We start from the raw sequence: 11,614 nt of genomic DNA on the forward strand, positions 1-11,614 counted from the left end.
ATGACCCCCGAATGTCGTCATAGCATCAACTGACAGTTCATCTGCTGAAAGGGTCTGAAATGACCCCCGAATGTCGTCATCGTATCAACTGACAGTTCATCTGCTGAAGGGGTCTGAAATGACCCACGAATGTTGTCATAGCATCAACTGACAGTTCATCTGCTGAAGGGGTCTGAAATGACCCCCGAATGTCGTCATAGCATCAACTGTCAGTTCATCTGATTCAGCGGCCTGAAATGACCCCGAAACATTGTGTTTGAAAGAATTAAAAAGAAAACTTATCCATAAAGATCTTGGTCATTGCTTGTCTTGTTGATGACTGGTTTATTTGGCCCAGACTCCATTGGTTACATACTGATGCCAGTTTGTGGAATATTGCAGAGTGTGAAAGTCACAGGAAATGATGTGGTCATGTTAAGGAATGTTTTAGACATTTGACCTTTTTTTTTTATATTTTGAGTGGGGCATTAAACAGCAAACAAACAAATTTTGGTGAAGTTCGATATCATCTTTGGCATATGTTATTTCATCTGACTTAATTTCCACTCTGTTTGGATAAATTACTTGAAACATTCCCAAAAGCTCAAGTGTAGAGCATATGGTGTGGTTATCAGAAGAGCCCATAAAATCTTTTGTGTGACTTGAGTTGACTCTTGCATTGGTGTTTATTTCAGGAAGCAAACAACCTGTTTGGTGAATCAGATTCCGGTAAAAAGTCAGGATTTAAACTGGAAAAAGTTGGGCAGGTACACGGTGTTAAAGGTTTATGGGAGACATGGAAGATTTTGTTAAAATCAATTATTAATCTCTGATATATTTTCTGTGTGATGGCCAGGGCACATCTCCCAGGTAGTTCATGTCAGGTAAAAATATTTTGCAATGTCTTTCAGTGTGTAGGTTTCCAAAATCTAGATATGATTATGTCGGGCATTCATATCAACATATCTAATTTGGTGCATCCATTCAACGAGACTAAAATGTTATACTTATTAATTTGGTTGATGCATGTAGAATCCCAATTATGTAGGTTAGTGTTCATGGTATAAATCACTGGATTGTCTTGTTTAGACTTTCTTATTTATAGACTGCTTTTTAGTAGAATAATTGTTCTTGAGTGCAGTGTAAACAACAGAGTAAGTGGCAGCTGTATTGTGAAACTCCATTATGGTCCAAGGGAGGTAATCTAATACCTTTCATCGTACTGTATTGCAGTATTTAAAGAAAGAAAATCTGTCTTCTCCTCCTGACACATCAAACAACCCATGGCAACAGTACCTCAATGCCAGTACATTCCATGCAGGTAAGGCAGAGTATCAGAATGTGAGCAAATCATAAAGAAGATACACATGATATCTCAAAGTCACTACCACATTCATTGGGAGTCCTTTTGATGCAGTAGAGAAACTTTCATTGGCAATAGTATTTCATTCCTAATGATCTTTCACAGTTTCTCAGTGACACTTGTATGCCAGTGCCATAAAGGCTGTTAGCGGTTTTATATGGCACAATATTCTTTATTATTGTTACCTAAGGTTTCAATTTTGCATTTACTTTGTGCCATTTTGAAATTGTTACAGACTTGGAAATGCTCCATAGTTGTAATGGAACAACATTGTGTTGTAATTATTACAGACAGTCCTTTGCTGTACCCAATAGACAGCAACCACTTTCATGTAAAGCTACGAGAGCAGCTAGATTAGCTGATGCCCACAACAGTGTTCCATAGATTGATATAGTGTGATGTTGTGTCTTTTGCAGACAGTCCTGTACTGTACCCTGTAGACAGCACCCATTTTCATGTATAGCTCCAGGTGAAGTAGATGACCACAACAGTGTTCCATAGATCGATATTGTGTTGATTATTTTGCAGACAGCCCTGTGCTGTACTCTCTAGACAGCAACCACTCTTGTGTACAGCCCCAAGAGCAGCTGGATGAGCTGATGACCACAACAGTGTTCCATAGATTGATAAAGTGTGATATTGTTTCTGTTGCAGAGTCCTGTGTTGTGCCCTGTAGACAGCACCCATTTTCATGTATAGCTCCAGGTGAAGTAGATAGCTACACCAGCGTTCCATAGATTGATATTGTGTGATATTGTGTTGATTATATTGCAGACAGCCCTGTCCTGTACTCTCTAGACAGCAACCACTCTTGTGTACAGCCCCAAGAGCAGCTGGATGAGCTGATGATCACAACAGTGTTCCACAGATTGATGTAGTGTGATATTGTGTGTGTTGCAGACAGTCCTGTGCTGTATCCAGTAGATAGCAATCACTCTCTTGTCCAGCTCCAAGAGCAGCTGGTTGAGCTGATGAACACCACAGTGTTCCATAAACCAGCGGTCAGTTCTACCATATTTGAAAGTATAACCTCAAGCAGATATGAGGTACTGCAATGTACTGTGCAAGGCTGCATCTCAAAGTACACTGGGTGGTAGGGTAGTCTAATGGTTAAAACGTCACTTGTCACACTGAAGAACTGGGTTTAATTCCACACATAGCCACATGTTTCTGGTGTATCCTGCAGTGTTATTGCTGGAATATTGCTAAAATTGGTGTAAAGCTCACTCAAAGCATGACAGCAACCGTTAATGATGGGTATCGTAGTTAGTCAGCTACAGCATATTTGTGCCCACATCTAGCTAACCTGCAGCACTTAATTATGGTGCTATGGTACAAAACTTTCTCTAGTTTTAATTTTATTGAACGAGTGAGGTAATTTTCAGGCATGACGGATTAAGTATAATATTAAAGAATCAATTAGTCTTTAACTTTTCTGACCCGAGAAGGCCCAGATTAGAATAAGCCTTCATCAACTCATGCTTGCCATGAAAGGCGACTATGCTTGTTGTAAGAGGCAACTAATGGGATCAGGTGATCAGGCTTCCTGACTTGGTTGCAACATCAATGCTCGTGTTGTTGATCACTGGATTGTCTGGTCCAGACTCTATTATTTACACTCTGCTGCTATATAGATGGGTCTAGATTTTCGAAGCCCTCTTAGAGCTAAGATAGTCATAAGTTATTGTTAATGTATGGCACTTATGACTATCTTAGCGCCATGAGAGCTCGAAAATCTAGAGCCTGGAATTTTGCTGAGTGCAGTGTAAAACTCAACTCCCTCACTCACCCTTTTCTGGGTATATAGATGACATGCAGTGTTGTGTTTTTCAGGTTGTGATAGGCCAGTCCCTCCACTGTGTGTGCACCAACCACCTCTTCACTCTGACAAGGTATGTAATGCTGGGGAATGCTGTGGTAAAGTCAGAATTCGTCATGATACATGTTTGCGAGAATTCTGGTTGGAAAGGTTTAGGGCATTTAAGATGGAGCTGATTTTGTTTTTGCATAAGAAAAAAAACAACACCTGTTCTTAAGTTTCTAGTTTATTATATAAGACCTTGTGAATATTTCATACAAGACAAGGGTGTGGCAATTGAAGGTTTGGTTTGAAGCGAATAATGGGAATGTGTGGTCAGACCTTGTGTCCACTGATTGTGCCTTGACCGAGAGGAAAGTTGATCATGCAGGCAATCCTGTTTTTATTTGACGCCTCATCCGTCTGTCCGTCCGTCTGTAATCATTTTGTTTCTGGAGCACAACTCAGAAACCATTCAATACTTTTAGACCAAACTTGATAGATATTGTAATCTCAGCCCATGGTTGTGCCTTTTGCTGTGTACAAATTTTTGGCATTTATATTTTTTTTGTTTTTCCATGGAACATTTTGGTGTTAGTTTTATGGTTGGGTGGGCTTCGTTTCCGGAGCAGAACTCAAAAACCGTTCAATATTTTTCTGCAAAACTTGGTAGATATATCAATCAGAACCTAAAGCGGTGCCTTTTGCTATATACAGGTTTTTGTGATTGATTATTTTCTCGGTTTCCATGGAAACGTTTCGGACATAGTCTCAAAAGTGAGAGGTGTGTTTTGTTTCCGGAGCAGAACTCAAAAGCCGTTCAATATTTTTCTGCAAAACTTGGTAGATATATCAGTCAGAAGCTGAAGTGGTGCCTTTTGGTATTTACAGGTTTTTGTGATTGATTATTTTATCAGTTTCCATGTAAACGTTTCGGACATTGTCTCAAAATGGCGGGATGGGCTTCGTTTCCAGAGCAGAACTCAAAAACCATTCAATATTTTTCTGCAAAACTTGGTAGATATATCAATCTGAACCTATAGAGGTGCCTTTTGCTATGTACAGGATCTTGTGATTTATTATTTTATTGGTTTCCATGGAAACGTTTCTGACTTACTTTCAAAAGTGAGAGGTGTGTTCTGTTTCCGGAGCTGAACTCAAAATCTTCTTAATATCTGTCAGTGTTACTTGGTAGATATATGTGGTAGACCCCAAAGTGGTGCCTTTTGCTATTTACAGGTTTTTATGATGTATTATTTTCTTGGTTCCATGAACACGTTGCTGACTTTGTTTCTGGAGCACAACTTGAAAACCATTTCATATCTTTCAAAAGATCTTGGCAGATATATGAGACAGATCTTGAAGTGGTGACTTTTTCTGATTACAGATATATGGCATTTATATTTTTCATGAATTCCATGGAAACAATTCAGACTTGGTCTAAGAACACAAGAAGTAACTGTCAGATGATTTGTCCTTTCAAATATGTGGGGGCCGGGGGGATATATCATCTTCTGATGACTCTTGTTTCCCAGTGCTGACAATGGATTGGCTACAATCAAAAGCTGCAGTATCGCAGAGTGACATGTTATGCAACAAACAGTCAGGCTGCCATGGTTTTTGTGGTCTGCCTTAATAATGGTGTAGAACATCATCTGAGTAAAAGAGTGAGTTTCCTTTTATGCAGCTTTTAGCAATATTCCAGCAATATTACGGTGAGGAGACACCAGAAATGGGCCTGACACATTATACCCATGTTGGGAATCGAACCTGAGCCTTCGGCATGACAAATGAACACTTTGCCCACGAACTTACTCCAGTCCCCTAGAAGTTTTCTAAAGGATAACATCAGATGAAACTAATGCTCTTCGTTTCCTTTACATAGACCTGAAGATTCCACTCCAAGGAAGCCAGTCTTCTGTCAGTAAGTTGTACGAACAATTCTTGCTAAACGAGTTCAGGGTGGGTGATGATATCTAGGGTCAAGATGGGAGGTGGTTACTAGAGTATGTAGTCAGAGTTAGTTGTGGATGGTTTCTGTCGGATGGGTAGTAGTTTACTGGGAAAGGAGACAGGGTAAATGTGCTTGAGAACCAAGTTGGGGCGAGTAAAGGAACGAGTTCAGGGTGGGCGGTGATATCTAGGGTCAAGATGGGAGGTGGTTACTAGAGTATGTAGTCAGAGTTAGTTGTGGATGGTTTCTGTCGGATGGGTAGTAGTTTACTGGGAAAGGAGACAGGGTAAATGTGCTTGAGAACCAAGTTGGGGCGAGTAAAGGAACGAGTTCAGGGTGGGCGGTGATATCTAGGGTCAAGATGGGAGGTGGTTACTAGAGTATGTAGTCAGAGTTAGTTGTGGATGGTTTCTGTCGGGTGGGTAGTAGTTTACTGGGAAAGGAGACAGGGTAAATGTGCTTGAGAACCAAGTTGGGGCGAGTAAAGGAACGAGTTCAGGGTGGGCGGTGATATCTAGGGTCAAGATGGGAGGTGGTTACTAGAGTATGTAGTCAGAGTTAGTTGTGGATGGTTTCTGTCGGATGGGTAGTAGTTTACTGGGAAAGGAGACAGGGTAAATGTGCTTGAGAACCAAGTTGGGGCGAGTAAAGGAACGAGTTCAGGGTGGGCGGTGATATCTAGGGTCAAGATGGGAGGTGGTTACTAGAGTATGTAGTCAGAGTTAGTTGTGGATGGTTTCTGTCGGATGGGTAGTAGTTTACTGGGAAAGGAGACAGGGTAAATGTGCTTGAGAACCAAGTTGGGGCGAGTAAAGGAACGAGTTCAGGGTGGGCGGTGATATCTAGGGTCAAGATGGGAGGTGGTTACTAGAGTATGTAGTCAGAGTTAGTTGTGGATGGTTTCTGTCGGATGGGTAGTAGTTTACTGGGAAAGGAGACAGGGTAAATGTGTTTGAGAACCAAGTTGGGGCGAGTAAAGGAACGAGTTCAGGGTGGGCGGTGATATCTAGGGTCAAGATGGGAGGTGGTTACTAGAGTATGTAGTCAGAGTTAGTTGTGGATGGCTTCAGTTGGATGGGTAGTAGTTTACTGGGAAAGGAGACAGGGTAAATGTGCTTGAGAACCAAGTTGGGGTGACTAAAGGAAAGAGTTCACGGTGGACGGTGATATCTAGGGTCAAGGTGTGCGGTGATGTCTCCTGATGAATGTATGGTCAGGTACATAGTAGTCAGGTCAGACGTTATGGTGGTGGTAACAAGTTGATACATGTTTGTGTTGGTGAGCTGATGCCTACACAGAAGTAACTTTGTATTTCCTGCAGGTTCACAGATGTTGAGAGACAAAGGTGCTACACGGTCTTCACAGCAGACTTCCTGCCATGTGACAAGTTCCTTGTGCTGCAACAACCCACAGACCCCAACAGGTAGCATGCTCATCGCAGATCCATAATTGTATATGCACATGAAATGAAGTGGTAATTCCTATTTAAATTTTGTTTTATTGGCTGTAAATACATACAAGATTGACAACTGGGTGAATGTTGAATTGAATCCCTGCATGTGTAAACGTTCATTTAGAAAATCCCCAGATAGGTTTAACATCATTCATTCTTGTTGCTGTTGGTCAGGAAAGCAACTTGGGCCAAAACCAGTTACAGAAAACTGTGAAGAGTTATTTCCCCTTGTCCATATCCCTCTTGCCCCAGACAGTATTGAAATATTTTACTAGTGCTTCATGTAATAATCAGCTTTCGTGCAGTGCCTCCACTGTTACTACTTTTAGGATTGTTCCATGGAATTTTGATGCTATTTATGTTATTTCTTTACTTATATGTCATTTTAGGAATAATGAGTCTTAGAAATGATGTACATTTCCAAAATTACACATTAGGACTGACACAGAAAGCGGTATCCTGACTGTATCCATTGGAACACTGGCATCCTCCAACCCCAACAGTAGTGCCACATCTGACCAAGAAAGGTAGGATTCTATTTCTTCTGTCACATGTCTCAGTTTACCATGTATGTCTGGGGCCTTGTGACACATATTGGCACACTGGTGATAGGCTCAGAATCCATGTGCAGAATTGTGAGTCTTGGCTCACAGAATATGATGGAGTTTCATTTCAATTCACACTATCATAATTATTGATGTGTGTGCCCCTAACCGGTCATATTTATATATAAATAATATGGGTATTTATATTGCACGAAGTGAATGCTCATAGTGCTGACATTCAAAGCAGGCTTATTATTACCCTGGATAACCCAAGCTGCTAGTTAGGCGCTAGAAGGTTATAGTCACATGACTTCTACCACCGGGTACCCATTATCTGGTGGGTGAACAGGAGCAGTTTGAAAACACTCACTTGCCTAAGGTGAGGTCACATGTGTAATATGAAACCAAACTGTGCAAAATGGTGAAAATATTCAATCTCTCTTGCATTCATTCATTCATTCATTCACTCTCATGAGCTATTGATATCATTGCCAAACTGCATAATGTTCACTCTCTATCACTCACATCCACTGTAGTGAATCCTCATACCTTGGTGGTAAATGCCTCGGCTTTGATTTGAGAACAGTGTGAAAGTCATGAGACTAAAACCAGCTCTCGAATCAAGATACTGTTACAAACATGATAGACACAGGAAGGTATGGAGTAGAACAGGACTTAAGCAACCCATGCTTGCCCCCCAAAGCGTGAGAGGCTTACGGGATCGAGTGGTCAGGCTAGCTGACTTGGTCGACACATGTCATTGGTTCCCTTTTGCACAGATTGATACTCATGCTGTTGATCACTGGATTGTCTGGCCCAGACTCGATCATTCACAGACTGCTGCAATACAGCTGGAATATTGCTGAGTGCGGCATATAACTAAACTCACTCATTCACTCATTACAAACTCGATAAATGCTTCACTAGTTTACATGGAATGGTGATTCAACTGGTGCATGTCACTGCGATGCTCATGCTTCCAGTGAGGCCATGTATGATTTTACAAACGTTTTGTAACATGCAAAAAGAAAACCCAGAGATAATATACAGTGGAAGCTGTTGAAACTGGCAGTTGTCCAATCCGGCAAGTTGTCAACACAGACATCTATGACAGTAGTACATTTAACATCATATAAAAGCTCTGCAATCTGGCAGCTATCAACTTGGAAACTCTGGAGATCTGGGCTTGAAATGAGCTGGCCAAATATGTGTTTATATACTAATCACTACTGTCTAATCTGGCATGTGGCGAGGAGTCGGACGAATGTGTATTGTCACCAAGTTAATCCTGCCTTGATGCAACATATTTTTCAATAATGACACTGTAATATTAGTTTAATATGTTATATACATGTAATTACTGAGTTGCATGTCACTCACGAGGGATATATAAGATCAAATACACTTTGGTTTTTGTCCTCTTTTAACCATTACATATGAAAGACTCATGACTAGTCTTAAGCGGAACACCAAAATCATTCTTCAAAGACTTGTGGTTAATTAATAACGAGCAATTAATAGATGCTAAAAAGCTGTTTGCTTGTCTCTCGCCCACCAACAAATTAAAACCACAGAGTGGTTATGTAACTCTGTCGCCAGAGCTCTGCAGCGAATAGGGAGGATTTTCAGATAGTTGTGTGTAAAATGTGTATCAAGCTCATAAATTTGCTTATTTGTTGTCGTGAACAAAGACATGCCGAATCTTTGTGTTACTGTCAATTGCTCCAAGGGGTCAGGTGATGGTGTCACCATACACAGATTTTCACAGGACTCTGCAGTTTGTGAGATTGCCTGACGAAGTCCCGCAGGACCAAAACCCCACAGACAAAAGCCCTTTAAGGTTTCTACTGTATATGAGTGTGACAAAGGTGGTTCAGTTCTAGTCAGCTCAGGTTCAGCTGTACCATCAATCCTGCTGGTGTAGACAGCTTCCACTGTAGTGATATCAGTTACAAAATGAATTTATAATAATAATGATCAAATCTGGACCAGATAATTCCTGTGAATGTCATCATGAGCAATTTGGGTACCATGCAAGTGGCAGAGGTAGCATGTAGCCTGTTTAGTGCAAATTGCATGTTCTTAATGCTAATTGTGTTCTTTAATTTTCACCAATTTTTATATACAGTTATAAGTAGTTACATTACTGAAGAGGCCATGAAAAATAAAGGACCCGTGCTTGTCGTAAGAGGCGACTAACGGGACTAACGGTCAGACTCGCTGACTTGGTTGACACATGCACAATATGTTGTTGATCACTGGATTGTCTTTTCCAGACTTGATTATTTACAGAGCACTGCCATATAGCTGGAATATTGCTGAGTGTGTCATTAAACAACAGCCAACCAATCAACGATAATCAGTCCCATTATTTATGAGAGATGCACTGTATGGTGCATCTTTGCATTTGAAGCGTTCATAAAATCACATCAGCACCTGCGATGAACCTCTGTGTTCAGCATCTGTCGATAACAGCGTCACTCCATGTTGCCATACAGTTTGTGTCATCATGCATGGCATGCTATCCACCAAGCACCTGCAGTCTTAATGAACGCATTCTTTCTTAAAACACATCTTTTATAAACTATTAAAAACCAGGTTGTTTTCCTCAAAACAGAATATGAAAATGATTTATCAGAGACATATGAATATAGCAGATGGTTGGCTTATGTAAATCTGTGCATTCTGCAACAAGGCAGCTGTGTACAATACAGCCCTGTGTCACATTCCTTCTCAAGCTAATTACCATTATTACAGTGAATCACAACCAGGACGCAGAGCAGTGAACCACTCACTGTATATCAACTTTCTTGTGTATGTAGAGACATGGCTCATTGTCTGGACTTGTTGGCTTTGTCAAGGCTTCTAATGGACTTCGACCTTGTTCGGATCACTTGTTCCAAGTTATTTATGTAAAAGTGCACTTTGATGTGATCTTATGAATATGTGGTTACATAATGCAGCCTAAATTCTTCTCGTATGAAATTTAATGGAATGCCTGTAAATCAAGATGGTGTCTGCTGATTGGTTGTTACTATATGACATGCATTCAATCAAACACACAAACGCACATGCACACAGACACACTCACACATTCCATCCAAAACACACATACATTCAGTCTCTATCTCACTTTCACTCTCTCTCTCTCTCTCTCTCTCTCTCTCACACACACACACACACACACACACACACACATTCAGTCAAATGTGTTCTGATATATTCAGTCGGTCACGTGCACACACATAGTCAAACATATATTCAGTGAATCACACACATCAAAACAGACACAGAGAAAATAACAAAGGCACACATTAAGAGGGAGGCACACATTAAGACACACACATTCATTCACTGCACATAGCTTGGTCTCTTAATATTGTCAAGATCAAATTTCAAATTCCAGAATTTGCTTTGACTTGAAATTGATAATGTTAAGTCTGTTGGTGCTATACAAGATCAAAGCCTGTGTTGGATAGATAGCTTTGTCTAGTAAAATCAGCCTACAGTAACAAAGTGTACCACAAGTAGGCTAATTACTATGCAATTATGTGGATTTTTGCACAGACGTTTGATAAATGTCAACAAGCAGATACACCATATCACCATGAAATACACAACCAAAGTTCAGGGGGACATTACCACAAACTTGCATGCTCACTTGCCTTCTTCCCCCTTGTTTCACTCCCTCACTCACTGACCCACTCACTCCGTGGATGTTGGTTCAAATGATGTCCCAGTGGAACGGAAGGAGGACAGTGTGAGAGAGTGCGTTGTGACATTGTAAGATGGTATTTAAGTGAGTTATCAGAGTATGTAGTGTCATACAGCGCTAGCTCACATGCTGTCACGTTTAACCAAGGTAGCTTCCTTCTCTATCCCATAGTTAACCATGCCTATCCCACAGTTAACCATGCCTATCTCACAGTTTACCTTGTTATCCCACAGTTAACTGTGTTTATCTTGCAATTAACCGTGTTATCCCACATTTAACCATGTCTGTCCCACAGTTAACCATGTTATCCCACAGTTAACTGTGTTATCCCACAATTAACCATGTCTATTCCACAATTAACCATGTTTATGTACAATTAACCATGTCTATCCCACAGTTAACCATGTTATCCCACAGTTAACTGTGTTATCCCACAATTAACCATGTCTATTCCACAATTAACCATGTTTATGTACATTTAACCATGTCTATCCCACAGTTAACCATGTTATCCCACAGTTAACTGTGTTTATCTCACAATTAACCATGTTATCCCACATGTAACCATGTCTGTCCCACAGTTAACCATGTTATCCCACAGTTAACTGTGTTATTCCACAGTTAACCATGTCTGTCCCACAGAAAGTCTGCAAGAGCAATTGCAGGGTAGTTTTAGGGTTGTCAGCTGTACCAGTGTGTTTGCAAGTGTTGAAAGGTCGGCTTTGAATGGCCTGAGTGTTCCCATACATTGTTCCTGTGTTGAACACTTCACTCACTTATTCAGTAGTGACCTAGATGCTTCCATGA

At 40.7% G+C, this 11,614-nt stretch overlaps 1 protein-coding gene across 2 annotated transcripts in view; it reads left to right on the plus strand.

The window, feature by feature from the left end:
- LOC137266359 (anaphase-promoting complex subunit 4-like) overlaps positions 1–11,614 on the plus strand; it is a 146,314-nt gene that overhangs the window by 42,665 nt on the left and 92,035 nt on the right. For both annotated transcript variants that reach the window (XM_067801846.1, XM_067801847.1), the window contains 7 exons: positions 675–746; positions 1,213–1,300; positions 2,243–2,343; positions 3,176–3,234; positions 5,026–5,064; positions 6,416–6,517; positions 6,985–7,074. In XM_067801846.1, coding sequence (XP_067657947.1) covers positions 675–746; positions 1,213–1,300; positions 2,243–2,343; positions 3,176–3,234; positions 5,026–5,064; positions 6,416–6,517; positions 6,985–7,074 — 551 coding nt within the window. The remainder of the gene's footprint in view (positions 1–674; positions 747–1,212; positions 1,301–2,242; positions 2,344–3,175; positions 3,235–5,025; positions 5,065–6,415; positions 6,518–6,984; positions 7,075–11,614) is intronic.

Source organism: Haliotis asinina, chromosome 15 (genome assembly GCF_037392515.1).
Source record: "Haliotis asinina isolate JCU_RB_2024 chromosome 15, JCU_Hal_asi_v2, whole genome shotgun sequence".
Lineage (NCBI taxonomy): Eukaryota > Metazoa > Mollusca > Gastropoda > Lepetellida > Haliotidae > Haliotis > Haliotis asinina.